General features: G+C 39.3%; 1 protein-coding gene across 6 annotated transcripts in view; it reads right to left on the reverse strand.

The window, feature by feature from the left end:
* The window catches only part of STK33 (serine/threonine kinase 33), a 94,898-nt gene extending 69,744 nt beyond the window's left edge, over positions 1 to 25,154 (reverse strand). Inside the window, exon 1 of one of the 6 annotated variants that reach the window (XM_042447187.1) lies at positions 24,868 to 25,154. Coding sequence is in view for 1 of the 6 variants with exons in the window: in XM_042447192.1 (XP_042303126.1) it covers positions 24,868 to 24,873 (6 nt within the window). In the remaining 5 variants the exon portion in view is untranslated. Of the gene's footprint in view, positions 1 to 2,503; positions 2,587 to 8,291; positions 8,499 to 24,867 lie in introns of those variants that run through there. The other 5 variants (XM_042447193.1, XM_042447192.1, XM_042447190.1 and 2 more) reach the window with 5 other exon arrangements.
* Between the last annotated feature and the right edge of the window lie 1,547 nt (positions 25,155 to 26,701).

Here is a 26,701-nt window from a genome sequence, read left to right on the forward strand (position 1 = left end):
GCCATTTTAACATTATGGGAATTTCCGGGAATTGTGACTGAATATTCCGTGTGATCTGGGGGGATTCAGTGGGTTTTGGACAGACATTTCCAGGAATTATCTTCGAGGCTTGTTGGCAACACTGTTGTCCAGGCCTCCGAGGGAGAGAGGATCTGCTGGACTTTCCCCTTCCGCACTGCCATTCCCTTCTCCTTTTGTGTCTTGTCTCTTTAGATTGTAAGCCTGAGGGCAGGGAAATGTCTAATTAACAATTTGTAAGCCTCTCTGATAGCCTTTTGGCTGAAGAGCAGGGTATAAGTAAATTATTTTTTTATTATTATTATAGGTTTTTTTCATCAGATCAAAACTTCTCTATAGTACAAAACCAGACCCATTAGCTTTATCAGTCTAGAGACAGCAGAGCAAAAAACAGAGAACACAAATATACAAATCCCACCCATCCCCTGCCACTCTCCTCTAAGCACCACTCTGGACTATTCTTTCCATCTTCTGCAAATAACTCAAGGAAGTCTGGAAACATGCAAGGAAAGAATCCCTGAAAGGAAGATATCTGAGAAGATTAAGAGCAGGCAAGAAAGCCAGGGAGAGATTTACAATCTTTAATCTGTTGGTACCGTAGTATCAAACATTTTCAAGATTGATAATGAATATGCACAAAATATCCATATTTTCTTTGCTGTTGCAGACAGTGTGAATTAGCAAGTTTGTAATGATTACCACCAGCATTTTCCTTCAGGAAATCTAGAGAACACTATGAAATTCTAAAAAGAATTATCAGAATATACAAAATATAACAGACATGAACAAAATAATCCTTAAACATATTTAAAACAGTAATTTCCATTTATAAAATGCAAATTTTACTGAATAACAAAGCTACTATATGTTCTAAAATAACTATGTCTGTACACTCTTTTACACTCCTAGATGTATTTTTCAAATAACATGATACATAAGTATTGGTTGAGTAAGTATTCTTTAAAGCAAAAAACTGAACAAAATTATGTTCAAGTACTTTTGTTCCAAAAGGTTTATGAAAGGCATATTGGAACTGCCAGCATTAATAGAAAATATATTAAACATTTTAGAAAAGAAAAATGCACGTGCAGCATGCCTACAAGTTCACAGTGCAGTGTTGAGTTACAAAGCAAAGCAATGGATAAAAAGTGAAAAAAACAGTAAGTAAAACATTATGTTCATTTGAGCATTGCAATGACCTTGAATACTTATCACAACAGTGGAGACAAATATCTGACAATTTTAGCAACTCATCCGCTATTTGAATAAATAGGTTCCAGGGGGGAAAATATTACTGCCTAGTAGCATTTTTAAACCTTAAAGGGGATTTTAATTTCCTTAAGTGAACAGAATTTTGCTCCTATATGATATAAATTCTAGAGTAATTCCACCAAAGCCAGTGCTGTTACTCTAATTTTAAAGAATTTGGCTCAGTACGATTAAAATCAACAGAGTGCACCATTTGATGGTACCACTTCTCAAGAAAAGGCATTAAGCCTCAGGCATGCTATCCTTTGATTACACAATTTCATTGACAGGTTGAAAGGCTTAAAAGGCAACTGAGAAATGTGGAGGATTTCATTTTCACTGGGAAAGGATTCATTTCCTCATTTGAAAGGACATCACCATGTCATTTCCTGAAAGCTAAAAAGAAAAAGAAAGAAAGAAACCCCACTGTCCTTTGTTGTAAGATGTTTGACAAGAAAAAAAATTATCCTATATCTTTTAATCTCAAAGAAACAGATTTCTTGCCAGCTATAGTTGGAGGGGAGGGGCATTCCAACACTGCAAGGCATCATTTGAAAATATTGTTTATTACAATAATTGTTTTGTATGTGCATGTCTATAAAAGTTAATATTTTGAAATCCATCCTTTGCTCCATCCTCCTCAGGTCCATTTAATTTAATATAGACAGGATCCAGTTTCACCATCCACAGAAATAAGAACTCATTGCCTTCCCAGAAAACATGTGACGCAGCAGATGAATCCCATGGGGGAGTGTGGTTTGCCCCTTTTCCCCTGCAGTCATTTGCACCCTCTGAAAATTTGCTGCATCTGATTCTCAGGTCCTCTGCAGCAGATTTTTAGAGGGATAAAGGAAATTAGAAAAAGCCCCGATACCTACCACCAGTTAGTGCATCCTCACAATAGAATTCCCCTAAAAGGAAAAAAAAACCTGGATCTGACCTGATGTTTCTGTTTTGAGCCTTCTAAGCAGCATGCTCATACCAACATTATTCAATATAATTGTCAACTTCTTGAATCTTCCAAACAGATTATGATTTAAATCAAACTACTGTAAATAAATACTTTTACGAGATGTATGACAGAGCATACAAAAGGAGGATTTCTGCAATACCCATACAGATGGAATGTCCTCATTAAACAACCTGCTTTCACAAGCCTACACTGGTTCATAACATGCATTAAATAACGTACTCAGTATCAGAGGCTATTTGGCCACACGGTGTTACAATTTCCTACCAAGCTCTCCTGCCTGTCTTCTAGACTTTGGGCCTCTTCAAACATTAAAGAGCCATGTCCTCAGCTCCAGAAAAGTCTTCATCTAACCCAGCAAATCACTGCTTTCATGAAAACAAGACAGGCCTGCTTTAAAGACTTAGTGCAGTAGAGGCTAACAGGAAAGTACTGAGTTGGAAAGACACAACTTCCCCACTGAGAAAAGAATGATTTGCAGCCTGACTCTTACTGTGATAACATTACAGACTGAAGCCTCCTTGACTATATACTGTACTTCCTAAGTGCAGAACTCAAATCTTACTTACTTCCTAAGCCTTAGATTTGTCCCAGATCTTGTTTCCCAGTCAATTCTGAACACTTCATGCTTAATTCTTTGATCTCACTTATTTTGAACATGAAACAAGCACTCTTGATTATTGTCTTCTCATTCTTAACCCATTCATGATTAATACACTGATAGCTGCCTGGAAACTATGAGGCATCCTCTTCCTCTGAAATGACAGCTTAATGCTGGCTCTTCCACTTTATTTCAATTTTGTCTACTTCTAATCATGGTCTAATTAAGTACAGTATTCATCCAGTTTAAGATTCACTAACTAACTTAACAGATGTGTCATCATGTTACATACAAGTGGGCTGTGCATTTTATATTGTAGTTGTGCTCTCACATTGCAAGTATGTTGTTTTATCACACTGCAGCAGATGCAAGGAGAAATGGTTGTATAGTACATGTTGTACCAAGTTGTGTGGAAGAAATGTGTTGCACTGTGATGGTCTGTAGTATTGTGTGCATAAGACAGATATATAGTTGCATGTAACTGGAAAGTAGGATGTGCAAGGAGAAAGTATTAAGCGCTAGAGTATTTATATGATGATATTTCGATTTTGATTGATATTCACCTAACCAGTTACAGAATATTCATGAACATTTAATAATATCATAGCAGCTCAACCTTGGGGGAGTAAAGGGTTTACTACTACCACCACAAAACAGTATATTTTACTGTTGTTAACCGCCCGGATTGGTTTGCCAGAGGGCGGTATACAAATAAATATTATTATTATTATTATTATTATTATTATTATTATTATTATTAAACTGAATACATTACAGTAAAGATGATGATCATGCAGTGAAATGTAAATTGATATTCTCCCTCTTTGAAAAATAAAAAGCATTAAAATGGAAGTTAATATTGTAATACAGTATAGTATAATGTCAACTGATTTCTACCATTTCTGTGTATATTGTAAGCAAAAGCTAAGAAACACTGAAAGGGCGGGCTGAGAGATGAGCTATAGGGAGATGGATCATTTTACTAACAGATACACAGTGGAGGCAAGAGCGTAAGACCAAGCTTTGTGGCAAGTAACTTCTCACTGAGAAGCAGAAACCTAGGACAGTACTTTGATCACCTATCCCCCCAAGACTACTGTTGAAAAATCAAGAACAGAAATGCTATACTATCCTGCCAATCAAAAGATTACAAAAAAAAAACATTTTGGGGTCTGTATATGTGTTGTTTTCTGTTTCTGGGGGAAAGGGTTGATGGTGAACATTATTTTTTCCCCCAAGCATTTTCATCCCTTTCCCCAAACCTCGTATTGAGAACAGGAGGGATGAAAGCAGGGGGGAGGGGGTCTGCATTTCACTGCTGCAATTAATGAGACTTTCAAACATGTATCAAAGTCTGTTTGGTATGCATGACATCGTATGTGCCCATCCAAAGCCACCTTGCATCTCTGCCTCTTCACAAGAATCTTAAATGTAACTCCCCACACCAAACACAAGGAACTCTCTGAACATATGCCTCTTGTTTTTTTACTTTGACACAGAACAAATCACATGAGTATTGACAGAACATCTACAGAGTTCTGTTTATCCCTATGGTTGCCTCCATATATCAGTACAGATATCCAAGAACACTCCCTGCCTCTGCTCCCAGAGAATAAGGTTGGTTAGTACTGTATCTACTTCCATTTAAACCATGTGTAGGCAAACACTGGTCCTTCAGGAGTTGTTGGACTGCAAATCCCATTAGACCCAACCAGTGAAGCCACTGGTAAGAGATATTGAGTTGCAGTCTCCAAACAACATCTGGAAGATCACCAATTGTCTGTTGTTGTTGTTGTGTGCACTCAAGTTGTTTCTGATTTATAGTGGCTCTAAGGCAAACCTATCTGAGCAAGATATGTTCAGAGGGAGTTAACCTTTGAAGCTGAGAGACTGTCATTTGTCCAGGGTCACCCAATGAATTTCCATAGTTAAGGAGGGATTTGAACTTGATTCTCCATAATCTAAATCCAGCACACAAACCACACCAACACTAAACCACTCTCACTAGTTGCCTAGCCTTGCTTTAAAGAAAGTACATTTAGGGGCTAAACACACTGGCAAAATACGCCAGCTTTCCAGCAGCTTGCCACACACCCCAACTCCGCTCCCAAGCCGGCAGCTCACCGCCCACCCAACCACACAGTGGGCAGCATTGTGGTGGCGCAGCGTTTAGACACTGCACTCTGCAGAAACAGGGGGAAAACACCGCCATGGCAAAGGCGTCTTTTTCCCAGCACAAAAATGAGCAGCTTTCTGCAACTTCTTTTTGTGCCAGGAAAATGCTGGATTGGGGCCATGGCATGCGGTTGCCACGGCCCTGATCTGGCGCTCAAAGGGGCAGCCAGAAGCCACTCCTTCAGGGCTGTTTCACCCCTTAGAGTCTTATAAATTGCTTCACAGTGTCACAATGAAAAGGTTGAATTCTTGTCTTTGCTGAATGGCTTAAAACATATCAAAACAACACATGACTGTAAGCAACAGGAAATACTGGGGAGGCAAAGAAAAATTAATCCACAGCTATACTGTTAAAATAATCAAGTATAAGACATGTTTAGTTCAAATTTTTACTCAAGGCACTGGCAAAACCACTTCTGAGTATTCATCTCCTAAGAAAACCCTATGAAACTCATGGGGTCACCATAAGTTGACATGTGACTTGAAGAAACATGAACACACATTTACAGGACAATCCAGTACATATTTACCCAGAAGTATGTCCCACTTGGGAATGAATGGATCTGAATACTCAACAGGTCTTATTCCCTTGTAAATCTTTTTAGGACTGCAGCCTTTAGCTAACACACATTTAAAAAGAGACAGACTGAGAGAGAGAACATACTACCAGGTGCCAATGCAGTATCAGTGATCCAGAAGTTTTTAATTAGGTTAGCCTACTTCAATGCATTTAATAACTGCAGAATATAGTAATAGCTCCATGATCAACCTTCAGTGAAAAGCAAACAAACAGGAGAATTACATAGATGCTAACATTTATTTATTTATTCACTTATTTATTGTGACACTAAATATAAATGAGTATCAGTGAAGACTTGAAGGAACGCACACATACATACACACAGGCAAGGATAAACCACTGGGACCAACCTATATGCGATACCACCTTTGCAAATAACAATGGTATGAACTGATATTGTTATGTATTATTTATATGTATTATGCTATTATTTCTTAGATTGTATGCCATGGGTAGGTTTACTTTTATCTATTTTATTGTTTGTCTGTACAGCGCTCTGTAAATAATAATAATAATAATAATAATATGAACTGGTTTTTTTTAAAGCAATGTGCATACATGGGGGGAGGGCAGTCTAGGTCTGGACCCTGATAGTGAGATGTTTTAATCCTATGCTTCCCCACACTATGGTCCTGATTCAGATTCCGTCTGCTACCTGAACTGAACAGCAAAGCTTTCTATTTTATTTCTTATCTTCTTTAGCAGAGTCTCAGTGCAGACCAGGCTCCTTCCACCTAAAATTTACATTATATTATGTGATCATTACTTTACTTAGTTGTTATTTTCTACAGAAAGACAACTAAAATATACTTACAGTATTCACTTCATTACCTCTTTTTTATGAAACAAGATATAAAATGAAAAAATGCTGAAGTTCCTATGATCTCTTTTCTGTCAGCAGAGGACACTATATATATATATTAGATTATACAGTACAGTATTAATTTCAAAATTGAACAAATAATTATGATTTACCTTAATGTATATCCTCTTTTGAATAGAAAGACCTACTGTGATTCTATGGCTAGCAAAGCAAACAACAACAAAATAAAGCATTTTATTCACATTAGTTAAAAATCAAAATTCTTACCTGATTCACTCAGATTTGATTGGCTACACAAAAGCAGCAATATAACATCAAAATGTTTGTCTTACCAAAATTTAAAAAATGAATTAATATTTTACTTTCTGTTTGTACTACTGCTCTATAATAGTAAGTAAACCTAGAAAGTTTTAGTCAGCCTTCTATGGAACATACTGACAGACTAATAAAGTCACCTTTGGTCCACAGTGATTGGAAATCGAGGCTTTATAGTCAGTGGGGCACATTTGGAAAGGTGTAAATCTGTTAAAAGAACCCAAGAAGAATCAGGACAAATTAATATTTGCTAGCACACAAATGCATCCCATTGCCAATGGCAACAGGGCCAAGTCTGTACAAGCAAAAGTAATTCTTTAACTAGTCAAGTTGTTAACTAATGCTTCAGAATGTTGGGAATGCTATCCACAAAATATGTACTTTAGATAGAATTGAAAACTAGGGAGAGGAAGATTCCCCATGTATCACAGAAGTATCATAGAATCGTAGAGTTAGAAGAGACCACAAGGGCCATCACAGATCAGAAAGTCATACTGATGTTAATTATTCAGCCAAAAAATAAACAAATAAGGCAATTCTTATTTGCAGCAATGCTATTGCAAATAGTATGCAAGCTTTAGTGTTTCACTATGCTTTTCTTGGAGTGTGCTTTGCATTCTAACATTTCTTACAAAAAATGTAATTTATCCATCTGTCCGTTTTCAGAGAAGATGTGACTCTATCAACATGTATAAATATTAGAGAAAGTTACTATAAAATATTATAGGATTATACATGACTCCTACATCTCTGAATGAAATTGATAGTAATGTGCATGATTCTTGTTGAAGATATTTCCAGTCTAATACCTTTCCCATTTTTGAATGATTAATGTATTTCTAAAAAATATATCTTTATTATTGAACAGATAATTGGGTACGTGGTATTGGCTATTGCACTGGTCCAGGAATGAGCCACATTTTCAGAGATTTTGGCTGATACCCTGATGAGGATGCTTGTAAAAACAATACATTTAATTGTGTGTGTATTAAAATATATAAGCTGATATTAAATGTCATATCACTTATTCAAATAAATCAATCCTTTAACATATATGCAGTGTTTTATCTTATTTAACATCATTTCAAAATAGACTTTAGTTAAATTGCTCCTTGCAGTGTTATATAAATTATAAAAGTAGCTTTTGTTTCTGAATATTACAGGTTAAGTCTCCCTTATCTGAAATGCTTGGAACCAGAAGTGTTTTGGATTTTGGATATTTTTGGGTTTTGGAATATCAGCATATACATAAGGAGATATCTTGGAAATGTGACCCAAGTCTAAATATGAAATTCATTATGTTGCATATAAACTTTATAAACCTAACCTGAAGGTAATTTTATATATAATATTTAAAATAATTTTGTGCATGAAACAAAGTTTGTATACACTGAACCGTCAGAAAGCAAAAGTGTCACTATCTCTGCAACTCAAGTGGACAGTTTTGGATTTTGGGGTATTTTGGAATTGAGAATTCTGGATAAGAGATACTCCAGGAGCCATAAGTCAAAAACAACTTGATGACACACCACCACCACCACCACCACAACAACAAACCAACCTGTATATTGCATTGTATGGTAAAGTACGATGAGAGCGTGCACAAAGCTGTTGCGTGAAGTGAATTTGTATGCAAATGACTAAAGAGTGAGAGTGGGAGGGGATATTGGAATGGTGTGGTGAGAGTCAGGATGAAAGAGCCAGATAGGACAGAAGCCCCCACTGAAGTATTTGGCTTCACACTTTCTTCAGCACAGGAGCCTAGGCCTTGTTACCCTGCCGTTGCTTTCTCATATGCAAAGCAGTGCACTTTAAACTAAGAGGTTCCTATACATGCATAGACTCTCATGTGAGCCAGAATCTTGGCATATGAGGGATTTTGTTCACATGGAAAATCTCCACATTATCAGAAACCTTTCTCCTTTAAATGAAGTGCTTTCCACTTTAGGAAAATGAAAATGGAGAGTTTGGGTGGGATTAGACATTCCCCTGTTCCAGTACTGAAGAAAACATGGTAAGTAAAGTAAGTAACAAAGCTAGAAGAGGGAAGAAGGCTAGGGAAGCGAGAGTCTGAATTCAGAGAGAGGCAGGAGAGAAACTTGTGTGAGATTCTACATCTGAATTGTGTAGCATCAGAGTTGTGGGTTATTAATTGTGCTATGCAACTTTTCTGTTGAATGCCAATACTAAGCAAATGAACCAACAAACTAAATGTACAAACCAACTAAACGAGCATGTGCATCCACACACTATGCACATCTGTATGTGCAATCAGGCAAAACTATCCAAAGATTTTCATTGGGGAATTTATGTGGTAATAAAATGCCAGTCATTCTGTTATACAGTGATTATAAATACTATATTAAAATAAAAGAAACTGCAACTACAAGTATTCATGTGCTAGAGAGCAAAGTGTATAACATCCATAGCATTTAAGATGTATTTAATACAATTATATTTATTATTAATCATAACCACAGCTATTGTCTGGTTGCTGTTGTTGTAGCTATGTGCCTTCAAGATATTTCCTGCTTATGGTAACCATAAGGCAAAGCTATCATGGGGTTTTCTTGGCAAGATTTGTTCAGAGGAGGTTTGCCTTTGCCTTCCTCTGAGGCTGAGAGAGTGTGACTCACCCAAGGTCAACTACTGTGTTTCCATGACTGAGCAGTGATTCAAACCCTGGCCTCCAGTCAGTTCAATGCACAAATCACTATACTACACTGGTTGGTTATTGTACTGGGTGTTAAATCTAAAAAGATTTTTAAAAAACTAGTAAAGCCTTTTCTACACATTTAGAAAGTGTAGTGGATCCAGTGGGGGTCATGTTGGTAGCAATACTGAGGAGTGTAGGGATTTAAGGTCAGATCACCACAGTGGAATTCCAGCCCACTTCAACATCAAATAAAGTGTCCAGAGGTCTGTGCCTATGCCATTTGTTTTAATCTTTAAAGTGCCATGAAGCTATATTAAAGCTTACAAATCAAACTAAAAGGAAGCAACATTGTACCAAGATGGAATCAACTTTTAGGATTTGGGGATCTATCATACAGTGAACCACATTTAATTTAATATAAAACAGATATTACAGTGATGCTTTAAGTGAGGAAACTATCAAAAGTTACAAAATCATTAGAGAAAATGGAAAAGTCTTCATCACCTGCCCCATCAGTATTCTTCTGCAACATCCCATTATATGGTGTGGCCTACCACCAAATATTATTATTATATTGTAAGGCTTTCCAAAGGGTAACCACAAATCTTCAACCAATATCAAGGGTACAGTCAGCAGACAGTACAGTTTAATACAACATTTCCATATCATAAATGTTATTTCTAAAAAAAGCCTGGATCAGTATATGTATATTTAAAAAACTTCTCTCTATATATATTCACAATTTGTGTAGATTTCTGATATATTTTCCATGTGTATGATTTATGTTTGAGAGATAATACTAGCATGGCCTTAATTAAATGTCTTCATGCAATTGTATTTCCTATCCAAATCTTTTACAATTACTGAATTATAAAGTTGTATGGTCATAGTTTTCAAAAATAACTATGTTTTAAAAAAAGACTGACACAAATTATTAAAATCTTATAGTATTGTAGAGTTGCTCACCATCAGTTTTTGCCAATATTTGTTCACTTTTTATTATGCTAGATATTAACTCAAAAGTGGAATTACATATACTAATGAAAGGACAAATGTTTCTTATCTACTGTCTCTGTGAAGGACAGTTAAGACCATCTTTTGTATCTTCCCTTAGTAATAAAATGCTCCTTTATGGTGTTTGCTTTATCTGCTGAGCAAAGATAACAGAGCTGCTATTGTCCAGGTAGATTTTCATTTCATCTGCCAGCCAACATAAGATGCAAATCCCCGCTTTCACATATCTTGAACCTCCTGCCCTAAGTCATAGATATAGCCATAAAGCACTCCAATGCACAGATATTAATTTGAGAAAAATCTCCTGTTGAAGCCAGCACACTCACGGTTGCGCAAATCACAAAAATGATTTTTACTAACTCTAGCATACATACAACTTTGAATGTTAAATAAAAAGACCAACAGAGTTACTATTATTTATCCCAAACATTTCAGTTTTAAACTGTACCATTACAAGCATCTGCACAGATCAAATATCCAAAATAGTTTTCAAATACCCATCTAAATGAAAAGATTTTAAAAATTGAAAATTAATATCCAATTATACTAGAAATCCCAATTAAGAAATGTGTAACAGTAAAAGTAAAGGTTTCCCCTCTGACACATTTGTTTAGTCATTTCCGACTGTAGAGGGTGGTGTTCATCTCCATTTCTTAGCCAAGGGAGCCAGCACTGTCAAAGATGAATCCATGGCCATGACTGCACAGAACTCTATTACCTTTCTATCAAAGTGGTACCTATTTATCTACTTGCACTTTTACATGCTTCTGAACTACTAGGTTGGCAGAAGCTGGGACTAATGACGGGAGCTCGCTCTGTCACGCAGCACTTGGGAGTCAAACTGCTGACCTGCCAACCTTGTAATTGTCAGTGTCTTAACTGCTAAGCCACCAATGTGCAGTGCTACATATATTTCCTTGAGGTTTCTGATCTATTTCCGTCTGAATTCAGTACTAGTTTTGATACAGAATAATATCTTGGTCATATAGTTGAAGTATCTAGGCTGGGGACAGGATCAGTATGACATCTTCAAAATTATTATTATTAACCTTTATTTATAACGTGCTGTAAATTTACACAGCGCTGTACATACAATCTTTTAGTTAGACGGTAATAGTATATTCCACAGTAGTACCATAAGATGATGTGGTGAACGGTGGCAGTTCTGCTAATATTTCCAGAACAATTTACAGAGACTGTTCTTCAGGAATTACATCCTCAGATATTCATATTATTATAGTGTCCTGCAAGGTTCATCTTATCCCCCATGCTCTTTAGCATTTCCATGAGAGTGCTGGGGAACTATGGTGTTATCACATCTTGATTACACCCAACTCTGGTTTTGATATCATCAGGAAATAGTAAAGTTGACTGGAATCAATAATAAAGGAGATATAGATTGAGGTTCTATGGAAATGTTTGAGGAGATGCTGTTCCATGAGACTCACTTAGATTTTGCTTTGTCACCACTGGCCCACGTTTTTTCAACATCATTAAGAGCCTTTTATCTGCTTAGGCAGATATACCAGCTACAATCCCACTATGGCCACCATTATCTATGTTCTCTTTTAAACAGTGTAATGGGTTTTATGTGGGATGGTCACTGAAAATAGTTTAGAAACTGTAGTTAGTACAATATGGTAGGCAGAGTTGTAACTGGGAACAGAAGCTGGAAATGTATCTCACCATTATTCAAACAACTTCACTGGCTCCTGGTCCAGACTGAATTTCAGCTGAAGGTGCTGGCACTTGCACAAAATGCTATCACATGCTGAGACACAAGTACATAAGAAAACACCTGCCTCCATATCAATTTACTTGGGTTGTAAGGTCATCTGCCAATGGTTTGCCTTGGATGTCATTACCACTGGACATGAGGAAGGTGGCAAGTAGCAAAGAGGCATTTTCGGTTGTGGCATCCTGTCGGTGAAATTTTCCCTGGAAGAGCTATCTTTCTGGTGCCAGCTGAAATCCATATTATTTTCCCAAGCCAGGTTATCTGCAGAATTTTGTGACACTCCAGAACTTCATTTCTAGCATTCTTCTCCATTGACTATGCTAGCTAGGCTTGAAATCTACAAGACAACATTGATACTCCTGACCTGGGACTTTTGATTTCAGGTCTTGGCTTGGCAATTAGACAGTTTTGGTAGCTCTCCAACAGACGTCTGCTTTTGGAGAGAGAAGATAGTGTGATCCAGTTGATACTCCATAATCATACAACCATTTTTTATACCATTACACATGGTATTTTGCTGAATCAGTTCTGCAGGTTGGATGCAGGACAGACTGTGATGTGGTGCTTTCACTCCTCAGAGCTGCTTTCAGAAAGGAACACTGGCGGGTTTCTCCTCCATAGCAATTGTGCTATATCCCACAAAATTCCATCTTATCTTCCACCTTTTAAAATATGAAAGCAATGGTGAGGCATATGTGGATTTGGAGTAAAATTTCACAGTATCTTGACAGCACTATTACCTGTTTCTTTGTCAACTGAGTCAGATAAGGCAGCACAAATGCTGAACGAATGTCCAGATTTGGCAATGGGCTGGATAAGGGCCAATAAACTGAGGTCAGACCCCACCCGCAACAAGACTGAAGCCTGTAAGGCAGGTGGTACTCATGTCTGTGAAATATGTGTATAACCTGTTTTAGATGGGCCTGTGCTCTTCATGAAAGAACAAGTGCATATCATAGATAATCTCCTTTATACAATCCTGACATAACTGGAAGGGACAGTCTGGCCACAGCAGTTCATCCACTGGTAGTCTTTTGACTTGATTACCGCAATATGTTGCTCATGAGGCCCCCATTGAAGATGACATGGAAGCTTAAGTTTATGCAGACTTTAGCAGCCAGAACTGTAATCAGTGCAGGACATGTAGCTACATTGTACCCGTTTTAACTGACTGGCACTGGCTCCCAATTCAAGGTACTTACCTTTAAAATCCTGAAAGACTTGGAACCTAAATATCTGAGAAAATGCCTCTCCCTCTAATAGACTGCCCACACTTTAACTTCTTCATGGGCAATTGTTCTCCAAATGGTACATGAATATGGCAAAAAAGGGAATGAGCTTTCTCTGTTTTAAGGTTTCATCGCCCTGATACCAAAAGATGAAGAGCAGTATGTAAATATTATTTTTAATAAATACTAGTTGAATAAATCACTTTTTAAAATCTTAAAATTATTTTATCTGGTTCTGTTGCTTTTAATCACCTTTACTGTTTTGTGATTCTATTTTCCTTTTTATTACTGATTCCTATCTCTGTTTTCAATTCTGTGAACGACAGGACTCTTATGATTCTTTGGCTAGTACAATAGCCAGATTTCTGTGAAGATTTCCAACCTAGCCTATCCTCTCTTTTGCAGCCTTCAAGTTTGCTTACTAATGGTAAGTACAAGCTGTTAGTGTAAAAAATGAACTGTTACGATATGAACATTTGGAATTTTATGCTATTGTAAACTATGAGTATGCTTCAGCTTCAAATAAATCCAGCGTTCAGAACTGAATTGGATTGATTCATACAGATACAGCAGCTATTTCCAAACATTTGCATTTCCAAACTGAAATGGGATTTTTCTGAAGCAGACCAAATCTGCATCTAAACACTCATCAAAAAATGGGATTTGGGACATTTGGATTTGGAGGGACATAAAGCCAGCCAGATGTTTAGCCAAAAAAAATCCCTAAAATCTTATCAATTCTTTTTAGCTCTTCCACCAAAGTATTTCCAACTAGTTAAAACAAAAATAAATACATATTTTGTTGCTGGTTTTTAATATTTTCCATGCCACTTTTCAGCTGTTAACAAGATACAGTTAAATCCCACCAAGCGTGATTCCCTACAATCCAAGTCAACACTGTTAAAGTGCTACAAGTGCCCATTCAGTAGCATCTGGGCTATCAAATGCATGTAGGTAATGAACCAAGCAACTATCCATGTCAGGGCTAGGCCAGTTTTATAGCTGTAGAGGCCAAATCCCCCCCCCCCCCCCACACACACACACAGAACCAGATATGAGTTGCAGCTGTTTGCCACTCCCAATAGTAAATTAACTGCTGTACCAAAAACTAACCTTTTTTTCTTGCTGTTTCTTAGTCTAGTAGTATTCTCGATGGTCTTATAGAATCACAGAGTAAGAAGAGACCTCAAGGGCCATCAAGTCCAAACCCCTGGCACACAGGTATACAAAATCAAAGCATTCCCTACAGATGGCCATCCAGCCTCTGTTTAAAAAAAAAACCAAAGAAGGATAATCCACCACACTCCAAAGCAGTGTATTACACTGTCAAATAGCTTTTACCATCAGGAAATTCTTCCTATTTAGGTGGAATCACTTTTCCTGTAATTTGGAGGAACAGAAAACAAACACACAAGGACACAGAGCAATGGATTCAAACTAAAGAAAAAGAGATTCTATCTAAACATTAGGAAGAACTTTCTGAATTCTTTTGGTTGGAGGAAAGACATAAGGGATGTGTGCCTTTTATTTACAGGGCCAATAGTGCTCCTGAGGGGCTTCTGAAAAACAAGCTGCACATATGTCACATATTTTCTTATCAACAGAAATACAAATGGGCAAATATTTGTTTTTTGTCATTATACCATGAAATTCAGTAATGGGGTTGAGGGAAATTCAAGGAGTGTCAGCTGTCCACAACTGACAAAGAAAGGATTCATGAGATTGTGATACATAGACCTGGTATAAATGGATAGGTAGCGCCATCCTGGTGCAGATTCTAGGGTTGGGGAGCGCTCAGCATCTGCAAGCTCCCAAACCCTAGCATGTAATGGCGGCATCATAATGGTGGCCTGCCATCCACATGGGGGCAGCCATTATGAAGCAAGCACGGCATAGCATCTGCATGTTGTGTTGCCGCGCTTGCATCATCAATGTGCACCAGTGCGCCAATGGCTCAGTCATGATGCCTGGCGCATGGAATAAAAAGAACCTGCTTTTAGCAGGTTCTTTTTAGTGCAAAGGGACACCACACAGTTTGACTGCTGTGGCATTCCTCAGAAGGAAAAACAGGTGGCTCCAGCCTGCCCTATTGGGGTGGTCGGTCGAGTCCCATAGTTAGATGAAAATGTCAACTCATTATACAGCTGTTATAAAAAAGAGGCATAAGTATAAAGGAAACCTAAAATAAAAGTACCAATATCATACTGCATATTGCAGTTATGTAACTATTGTACTGCATATAAAATAGTTATAGATAGTTCTGGTCACCCCACACATATTCTAGAAATAGAAAAAGTGCAGAAAAGTGCAAGAAGAAATATCCAGGAAATGTAGCTACTGCCATAGGAGGAAAGGTTTCATTGTTTGGGGGTGCTTAGTGTAGAAAAATGAGAGTAAGGTGGAAGTGGATAAAAGTAAGCATGGTGTGGAAAAGTTGATAGGGAGAAGCTTTTCTCCCTCTCTGGTAACACTGGAACCTAGGGTCACAAACTGAAACTGAATAGCAGTTGGAAATTCAGGACAAATAAAAGGAAGTACTTCAAACAGCACATAAATTGTGAAGTTCACTCCCACAAGATCTGGTACTGGCTGCCACTGTGGCTGGCTTTAAAAGGGTACTGCATAAATTCATGGAACATATTGCCATCAACAGCAACTAGTCAAGAGGGCTGTGTGAACTTCCATTATCAGAAGCAGTTGCTGAAGAGAGTGAGACAGTTGGTTAGTTGCACTCATTTTCCTGCTAGTGAACTTATTATGAGCAACTGATTGTCCACTGTGTGAACAGGATGCTGTACCCGATAAGCTTTTGGTCTGATCTATAATAGCTAAGAGGCTGGGATTACAAAAACTGAGAGGGAGCTGCATGCAACCCATGCTTTTCCCACCCTGACCTAAATCCATTTTTGCATTATATTGTGGTAATTATATGAGTTATCAGACCACAAAACAGAGGTTTCATATGGGTACTGAATATGAATTAAGGCGAAGCCTGGAGAAGGCCTATGGAAGATTTAGGGTGAAAATAGATGGCTTGTATGGGGCAGTGTATAGCTGCCCCACCTGAAGACAGCTTGGGGCCGTGGCAGCCACACACTGCAGCCCCAATCAGCTGTAGCGCCAGATGAAAAAGGAGCGGTTTTCAACCGCTCCTTTTTTGGCCACAGAAAAGCCGCCTTTAGCTGGTGTTCCGTCACCCCGCAGTGGCTTCCCGGCTTGTTGGGGGCTTGCGGTGTGTAACCGCCACACACCTAAGATGCCTGGAAGCCGGCTGACTGTGGCCACTCTGGGCGACTTCAGGATATCATGGAACATGTGGTACAGTATGTACACACCATGCCCCCAAGTCACCCGCAGCCTCCCAGAAGGCAGCCTTTAGTGCTGGTCTGTACTAGCCCTCAGTTTCTTAATCAAGTATTCAGCCATTCACTTGATCCTTATGCTAGGCTTACTACTAAGGCAAACAGACAAAATTAGCCATTTCCAGTAGTACATGTTGAATCACCTGTGCCTTTCAACACATATATCCAGAAAGGTCACCTTCCAAGCTGAGAAACAATGTATTAACCATGTTGCAGCAGGCTTTAGTATATCAAGGCCAACCTGGAAAGGAAAAGTTGCCTAGCACCTTAAGAATTAACTGATTTATTGCAGTGTCAGTTTTTGTTCACAAACATACTTGATTAGATGCATCAGACAGATAGAGATGGTCCTGAATGCAAATAAATACATAGGTATTCATTGATCTGGAGGCAGAGTAAAGGATTTCATCATATATCAGGATAACACATTTGAATTAAAGATACTGAGGTTCAAGGGTAGGACAAATAAAAAAATACCTATTTCAAAATATTAGACTTTCTATTGGGTGTGCCTGTTTCAGACAGATGAAGATTTCTCAGAAACAGTAAGTTAAAGGGCACTCTACAAGTGAATGTAAATTGTATATGCATCCAATGTGAAACGTCTTTATGTTCCATTGTGTTAATCTTTCCTTAAAGAGAATAAATCAAAGCTATTATCTCTGTAGCTTTATCTCAAATAAAAAAACTAAAGAAAAAAATTCCTGGCCTTTTTTATCATCCAAACGTCAGCCAAATTGTTTAACATTTACAACTCTATTATACGATAAGCCTATACCTCAGATTAGCTTCATTCAGAGACTATAGGTTACCTAGCACATACAACACTGCTAAAAGAAAAAGAAAATGGTTGAAGGTACATACCTGATAAGAAGTGAACCAGGGGAGAAAACGTGAAAGCTCACTTTGAAAAAGAGAAAGTGTATATATCGTAAAGTTTCAGTACTGAAGCAGATACCACATTTGGCTAGATTCACTTATCCAAAGGTTTTTAAATCTTGAAAGCCAAAGCTGCCGTCAACTAAAACATTAGGTGTGTGGGAAACAACTTTAAAGCCCCGAAAGAATAAACTTCCAATATATCACATTCAATAGCAAAACTAATCAAATAGGTATGGGTTCATATTAATACGTATAGCCACCTAACCCTGTAGTTATTCATTTTTACCACATGGTGGCAACTTAGTACCACACTTGCCTGGTACATTGTTTTTTCAATGTTATATTGCTTGTCAGTAGCTGAAACATATTCTTGGGGATCATACTTTAGATTCAGCTGTTTTAAAATTCTCTCATATAATCATTTGACTTCTGTAACTATATACACTAAACAATCTATATATTTTACAGCAAGTTGTAACCATACTGTTCTCTACAAATCAGGAAATTGTCTTCTGCTATCACAAAAGCTGGGAAGTATACACTCAAAGGCAGATGGAAGCAGAAATCCAAGATACCTGAGGATATCCAAAGGTTCTCCATCCTTCTCATACAAAAGTATGAACACAACTAAGTATTATTGAAATTTATGTATTAATCATTAAAATATAAGCTATAATACAACTAAGAGATATTATACATTAAAAGTGGTGAAACAGCCTGTATTCTACAAAAGATTAAGCATTTTACATTTAAATTGCCATGGGATTTTCAGTTGCTTTTCCACAACAGGTTAACACATCCTCTCCTTTAGGAATCAGTCCTACTGATGATCTAAGCATTCCAGCTAAGAAACTGCTTGCAAAACCTTGTCTACAGAGTTTCATTGTTAAATGGAAACCACAAAAATGCACACAATAAAGCAGTTTGCCATGCTCATGTTTACTTGAGTCCTTGGCTGGTTGCTAGGAGTTCTACTTTCAAAAGGAATTTTACATCTCTCAGATTATAGTTAAATGTGTCCAAATAAAAATTATAAAGCAGCTTTATGTCAAAGTTCGTTGTCAACTTACAAATTCTGGCTTGTTTGTGTATACTGGCCATAAACCCAGATTCAGACATCACACAAAACTCATATCTCCTTGCTTTGTTTAATATCTAAAGACCAGAGGGGGGGGCTATATTCATTAGCAAATTGCTCTTTCACACTGCAGCTTATTAAAGAGACTTAGGCCTGTTACAGACAGCCAAAATAAAGCTGCTTCGAGTCACAGTGGAGGTATGGTGTTTCAATGATGCATGCGCCCTAAGAGTCCAGAAGCCACACCAAAGCCACGCTCCAGTCCTTAAGGCTGGAGCATGGCTTTGGTGCGACTTCTGGACTCTTAGGACGCATGCATCATTGAAATACTGTACCGTATCTCCACTGTGACTCGAAGCAGCTTTATTTTGGCTCTCTGTAACAGGCCTTAAAGAAAGAGAACTGGAAACACAACTATTAGCAGTGACTACTAACAACAGTTAACCAGGGATCTCAGTCAGGTCAGAATCTAAACCATACTTTCAATTCCTCAATTCATACCTATTTGTTCTGATAGATTAAAAATATTGTACAAGCCATAGGACTGAAACAGAAACAAGACACTGCTACTGGATTAATATACATCTTTGCTTCTGAAATAAACTGATACACCACTTTATTCATAACACTTTACTTAACATCTGTTCTGTAGGCTTTAAAATAAAATCAATTTCACTTTAAATGAACCCAGATATATAAAGAAAACTTAATACTATTTGCAGCAAGTAACTACAGTGGTTCAGAAATAATAAGCAAAAAACAGAGTCAATTACGATATTTCCTTATGAAAGTTTAAAGCGGAACTAATAATATATACTTGGAAGAAGTGTGACGTAGCTGACTTAAACAATATTATCATCCTTGGAAAGACTATTATGCAGGTTCTTTAGAGGAAAACAATGCTGTGTTAGATACCATCCCCAAGCAGAGTTTCTATAGAATATTCCTATAGGACCCAGAACAGACAGGCCAAAAGGAGTGGTTTCCAGCCACTTCAGGTGACACATGGCCCTGAAGCAGCCAGAAGCCATCCCAAGGCCGCCAGAGGCAGCCCAAAGCCACTGGAAAAAGGAGCAGCAAAAAGGGTTTGAGATTGTGGCGGTGGCCCACTTTGAGAGCTTGCCGTGTGGTCACCAGACTCAGGCGGCTCACAGCCCAATTGTGGATGAAGCAGCCAGAGGCCACTCCTTGCAGCCTGTCTGCATCACCCCATTATGAATATGGTGAAGAAGCAATACTCACCCTCAGCAGCCCCAGTTTTCCCTGCCCCACTGTTCTTGATGCCCCACCTCTGAAGCTAGATTTGAGGGTTTGATATAAGGGTTTGCAGGAAAAATCTCTTTTGGATCACTTCACTGGACCCCAGCCATTGTTGTTTTGAATATCAATAAATAGATAGATAGAAATAATCTCTTGCCTTTCTCCCAGTGCTGGCCCCAAGCTGCCTTAGTTATCCTAGCAACATTACTGGAAAATTAGTGCAATCGGGATTCTACTTCCTCCAGCAAATAACCCTAAATATTCCATGCTGAGTTCAGGAGTTGGAGAAACTATACTTTTCAGTATGTGATGTTAGTGACTAGAGCGTGGGACAGATGGGCCAAAAGCGGCATGCTACTGCCAATACTAGGGTTCCGGAGCTCTGGAACCCTAGCACATCACGACGACGGCCTAATGATGGGAGCTGCCATCTTGACATAAGCGATGCACAGTATATAGATGTCGCTGTGCGCGTCATCCTAAAAAGAACTCGGTTTTTCCGGGTTCTTTTTGGGGCGGAAGGACGCCAGGCAGTTTGGCTGCTGCGGCATCCCTCCACAGGCAAACAGGCCACCACCAGCCTGCCCTTTTGGGGCAGTTTGAACTGGGCCTAAATAACTGCCAATGAATATACCAGGTGCTACAGGCTATATTTCAGAAGAAGGAACTGGCAGAACCATCTTAGAGTATTCCTTGCCAAAAAACCCTATCAAATTCATGGGGTCACCATAAGTCTCACACATACACATACCCACAAGTTTCAAGACATTTTCACTTTCCCAAGGCGGTTTTCTTGCCTTTGTTATCTTAAGGATTTGAAGAGAACAGCAACCCACCAGGGAGAGCATGAGCATAATGAAAATGGAATAGGCAAAATAAAAAATTCCAGAATCTTAGTAAGGACATTTAGGCTTAGTAAGGACATTCAGAAGATACCTTTGTATATCTAAAGGAACACACCCTTTGTTTCAACTGACTTTGTCACTAAAATGTAAAATGTAAATTGCATCGCAAATGTTTACTCTGCATTATCTTCCACAAGAATATGAAATATTAACATCAATAATACACAAGGAGTTAAAAAGAAAGTGTAGGTCTCCCATATGAAAATACCCTAGAGTTGGAGTCATAAGCACTGTTATGGGCTGAACTAAATGCTGTGGAACTGAAGTTTTGAGTAAACATGCCCACTGCACATATGGTGGGAAAGTGTTTCCTGATTTCAGACAGCTTTGCAATAACTATGGAGACCTTATTTTAATGTCATTTGCATGGTAAAAACAAAGCAGTCAGACATGGTAACAAATAATGAGTGAGAACTGCAACTATGCAATGGAGATGTTTGCTGTGATCTCATGGCACTATGAAGGCTGATTCTACTAAACAGGAGAAAAGGGGGTCTGAAATTAGATCTTTTCTATTAATTATGTACTCCTTAGAAAGAACAACAAAAGCAGAAACATGCCAAACAATTGGTAGTATGAAAGCCCTATCATTTGATTCTACCACATCAGCGTCTGAATCTTTTCCCCAGCTTTGAAAGCAAAACAACCTTTATTTGGCAAACAAAATGGTGAACCCTGGCAGCCATTAAATACATTTCTTCTCGCTAGTGGAACATGACCAGATCCAGGACCATATAGGCAGAAAATAATCAAGGAATTTCTTACAGTTCTCTGCTCCAGTCAGGGACATTACAGTGCTATGACCAATTACTGTCAGGTAATTGCAATACCTGAAGACTAGGTTAATTTGTCTCAAGGAAGAACAAAGATTCCTCTGATACAGGACTAAGCTCAAGTACCTACTTCCTTTAAAAAAAGGCACTTCTTGCCAAATAGCAGTACACTTTTGTTAAAAACAACACCCCACATATTGAAGACTGCCATCATTTCTTCCAGCAGAAATCTAGCTGTATTCTAAACACATGTATGGCAGAAGGAAACATAAAACTAAAACTTTTCTAGTCATCACTGCACCTACTTCACCTGAATTTCTGCCGGCTCCAAAACTGGTGTAAAGCTTAATAGTCACATCAGGAGGAAAATGGCAAGACTGCACATATTAAATATTACAAAACAAAGGCCTGTTACAGACTGCCAAAATAAAGCTGCTTCGGGTCTCTTTGGAGGTATGCTATTTAAATGATGCATAGGTCCTAAGAGTCCGGAGGTCGCGCCAAAGCCACACTCCATTCCTAAGCACTGGAGTGCAGCTTTGGTGCAGCTTCCGGATTCTTAGGGTGCATGCATCATATTTTGGCAGTCTGTAACAGGCCAAAGATACTTAGGTAAAGATCATCAAGAATGAAAGAGAGGAAACAAGTTATCTGAGATCTAACCAGTTAAATGATGATAACTAGTACATGGTGAAGTGAAAATTAATAGACAGAAATTAACATTAGAAATGGCAGTATACAGAAAGCAGTGTAAAAACATTTCAGCTTCACAGAATTTTCTGTTGCTGTTCCTAAACAATTCCATCTTTGCATAAAGGTACTGACAGAGAAAATCTAGCCTGAAATCACTGATTCACACATAAAATATTGATCCACCAAAAATCCTATCACCTATAGCCTGGATTCAATTAATGATTTGTGTCTATTTATATATGTTAATTATTTTACCAATCGCAGGATATTTGTGTTGTAATCCAACAGTGCAACAGTGATTATAAATATGTTTAGGCTGAAAACCAGGGAACAAGTCTTACTGAACATAATGGGACTTAAGTTCTAAATAGATCTTTACAGGGTTATGATTTTTAGCTTTAAGAAAATCCTAATAGTTGTTGTTTTTATACTTCGGTTACCTCACTTGCTTACAAATGTTCTATCTTTTTCTGTGACCATATGTATTATATATTTATGCAGACAGGAAAACACTTCTTGCATCTGATGATCATGTCACAATCAACATGCAGTGCAAGGATCCCCCCTCCTTCTTTCCCCCTACAGCACCATAGCAATGCTACTCCTCTGAAGATGGCTAAAAGTAGGAATATCTGAGAAAGTTGCCTGGGTCGCACAGTGGGAGAACACAACCCCAAAGTCAAGGATAACTGAAATGAGTATGAGAGGGAAGGAGTAGAGTTGCTAGGTGTCCCTTATTGTGCAGGTTGGAAAACTTTTCCTTTAATATAGAATTGAGAAACACAGCCTTGTTAGTCTGGAATATCAATAGGCAAAGGGATTGTGTAGCACCTTTGAGACTGAGTGAAACATTGAGTGAAAGGAGTTGTAGCATCAGCTTTCCTGGATGAAAAGAGGCATCTGATGAAGTAGACCAAGGAGATTATCGCATGCCAAATCGTGCCAGGATAAACACAGGTTGTAACTTTCACTGACGGATCTTATCGCACTGCCCCATGCCTGGGAAGTAGGCAACCTATATCCAATCTGGGCTTTTCCCGCAGCTTTTCAAAAATGGGAAAATCCTCTTTTTGAAAAGCTGCCTCAGAAGCCTGGGTTGGACATGGGTTGCCTACTTCCCAGGCATGGGGCTACTTGATATGAACCATCTGTTATGGTTACAACCTGCATCTATCCCATGCAGATTTCACATGCAATAATCACCTGTCTATGAAAGCTTGTGCTATAACGTTTTGGCACAGTTAGTCTCAAAGGTGCTACATGAGCCCTTTGCAAACCTTTAATATAAGACAAGAAGTACAGGAGAAGAAACCATGTATGGACGTGAGAACTGGACAGTGAAAAAAGTGGACAAGAAGGAAATTAACTCATTTGAGAGAAGAAAAGAGAAGAGTGCTGAGGAAACTGTGGACAGCCAAAAAGACAAAGAAATGGGTCCTTGAACATGCCAGAAGACATGCCAGATGGCTGGACTCAAGCAGGGAGGTCTCCAGTGTGGATCTACAAGACCAAAGCAGAGAACCAGAGGGCAGGAGGCCTTGGAAGTGTCTCATCCATAGAGTGCCTAAGTGTTGGGGTTGACTAGAGGGCAGCTAACAGCAGTACAGACTAAAGGAGATGCAAAAATAATAACAACAATTGGACAATATAATTGCTTTTACACAGAAATACATGGTTGGACAAACTGAAACCAATATACAGGTCAAGCAGGAACCAACAGTGTTTTGAGAACTGGACTAAATGACTCTGGATTAGCACTGTCATGAGAGACAGCCTGGTGTAGTGGTTTGAGTGTTGTACTAGGACTGTGCAGACCAGGGTTCGAATCCCAGATCAGCCATGGAAACCCACAGGGCGACCTTGAGCAAGCCACACTCTCTCAGCCTCCGCAGAGGATGGCCATGGGAAACCCCCTCTGAAGAAACTTGTCAAGAAAACCCCGTGACAGGTTCACCTTAGGGTCGCCATAAGTCAGAAACAACTTGAAGGCACACAACAACAACTAACATAGGTAGAACACACACTTTTCTGAACAGCTGCTTCCTGCCTGCCATGAACTTCAAACCCCCCCCTCACTGCTATGGGGGGGAGGGGACTGGCAAACGCTAGGAGGTCCTCCCCACGACCCCACCCCACACAGGGTGACCGCAAAGGAGGACAAGGTGCCTCAAAATGGAGGATTTTTTGTGGTCCTGCTCAGAATGGAGGGCGTTTTTGGAATCCTCCCTGGACCAAAAGGCCAGAAGGGAGGACGCGTCCGGGAAAAGGAGGACGCCCGGTGGACCTGCCCGTTCCTAGGACCCAAAAGGGCCCGGAACCATAAAGCGCAACAAAGAGTTCCCGGGGTGCTGCTTTTCCCCTCCCTCCCAAAGCGCAGCCGGCATCCTCCTCGTCGTCATGGCAACCGGACAACTCGCCGCCGACCTTCCCCCGCCCCCCTCCATCCCTAACTGGATCCTTCAGCCTTGGTCCCCTCTGAAGCCTCTTCCCCTCGCAGTCACTCACTCGGCACCCCTCCCCCGCCCTCCCTCCGCGCGCGCCACTCACCCCCATAGCCCCCCTTCCGCCGCCTCCTCCTCCTTCTTCTCCTGCGGCGGCGGTTCTTCGGCCCCTTCGCGCTTGCAGAAACTTTTCTCCCAGAGGGGGTACAGGGCCCGCGCGGGGACAAAGTAACTCGGAGCGCGAAGCCGTTCCAGGGTTGGTCGGCTGAGGGAAAAGGAGGAGGCGGCGCTCTTTCTGTTTCTCCCTTGGCCCTCTCTCTCGTTTGGGGACCGTTCCCTATTGAGCTCCAAGGGGATGAAAGAGTGGACCTTGCATGCCTCAGCTGACTTGCTTTTGTGTGTCTGCTAGAGTTGTCACACACACACAAACACTTTTTGGTAAACAGTGCGCTGCTCTGGCGACAACCCATTCCTGTCACGAATAAAACTTGAGTTCCTCCCAAAGCTTGTCACTTGTTTTTTGACATCGCCACCATTTTGAATCCATGGCCTGGAAATAAAGAGCATTTGACTTCACTGACACATAATAATAATAATAACAACAACAACAACAATATATTTTATTTATATCCCGCCTTTCCAGAAAGATCAAGGCGGGTTACAATAGAATCTATAAATAAATACATAACACAAAAATAAATATAGACAATTCAAAAAGGGTGTTGACAAACTGGAGCGCGTCCAGAGAAGCTGTGACCAAAATAGTGAAGGGTCTGGAAACCTTGCCCTATGAGGAGAGACATAGGGAGCTGGGGATGTTTAGCCTGGAGAAGAGAAGGTTAAGAGGTGATATGATAGCCCTGTTGAAGTATTTGAAGGGGTGTCATATTGGGGAGGGAGCAAGCTTGTTTTCTGCTGCTCCAGAGAGTAGAACATGGAACACTGGATGCAAGCTACAGGAAAAGAGATTCCACCTCAACATTAGGAAGAACTTCCTGACAGTAAGGGCTGTTCGACAGTGGAACACACTCCCTCGGAGTGTAGTGGAGTCTCCTTCCTTGGAGGTCTTTAAGCAGAGGCTGGATGGCCATCTGTTGGGGATGCTTTGATTGAGATTTCCTGCATGGCAGCGGGTTGGACTGGATGGCCCTTGTGGTCTCTTCCAACTCTATGATTCTATGATTCCTTTCTCCACCTTTTAAGAATGGCTAAACCACTCTAACAATGCATCCTTAGTACTGGAGTGCAGCTTTGGTGCAACTTCTGGACTCTCAGTACGCATGCATCATTTAAACAGCATACGTCCAAAGAGACCTGAAGCAGCTTTATTTTGGCCTGTCTGTATGGGGCCATAGTTTTGTGAGACATTTATCCTTCTCTTTCAGAGAGCTCTGGTGCCACAATAAGCTACAATTCTCAGTCTCTTATAGGACTTATCTCTTCAGCCACAATGAGTGCAGGATTCATTGTGCATGTAGTTCTTCCCAGTGAACACAATTCATTTTTTCATCTTATAGCCAAGGCAATTATGTTTGATCCTTATGAAAAGGAGTATTGAAAGTGGCTAAATTGGCTAAATTATTACTTTTGATTTCTAGATTTTTTTAATGTTTAATTATTGCATGCATAATTAAAGAAAATAGAGAGGCCACTGTGATTTTTTGTTAATACAGTATTGAATATTCTCATGTTGTAATTTACAGTGAGTGTCTCTGTCTACTGTGTTATACAAATTCACATTCTTCATCACAATCACCAAGCATGGTGTGTGGGACCAAAATGAAGACCAGATCCATCAACCATTTTGGGTACCTTCTAAACAGACATTTTGGAGAATGCACATTTATGAACCCCACTCACCTAAAAAAAGTCATATTTCCATAAGTTTTTCCTCTATGGTGTCATCTATGAATCAACTTTGATCAGGCTTAAGTCTTAAA

The sequence above is a fragment of the Sceloporus undulatus genome, chromosome 1, assembly GCF_019175285.1.
Source record: "Sceloporus undulatus isolate JIND9_A2432 ecotype Alabama chromosome 1, SceUnd_v1.1, whole genome shotgun sequence".
NCBI classification, from domain to species: domain Eukaryota; kingdom Metazoa; phylum Chordata; class Lepidosauria; order Squamata; family Phrynosomatidae; genus Sceloporus; species Sceloporus undulatus.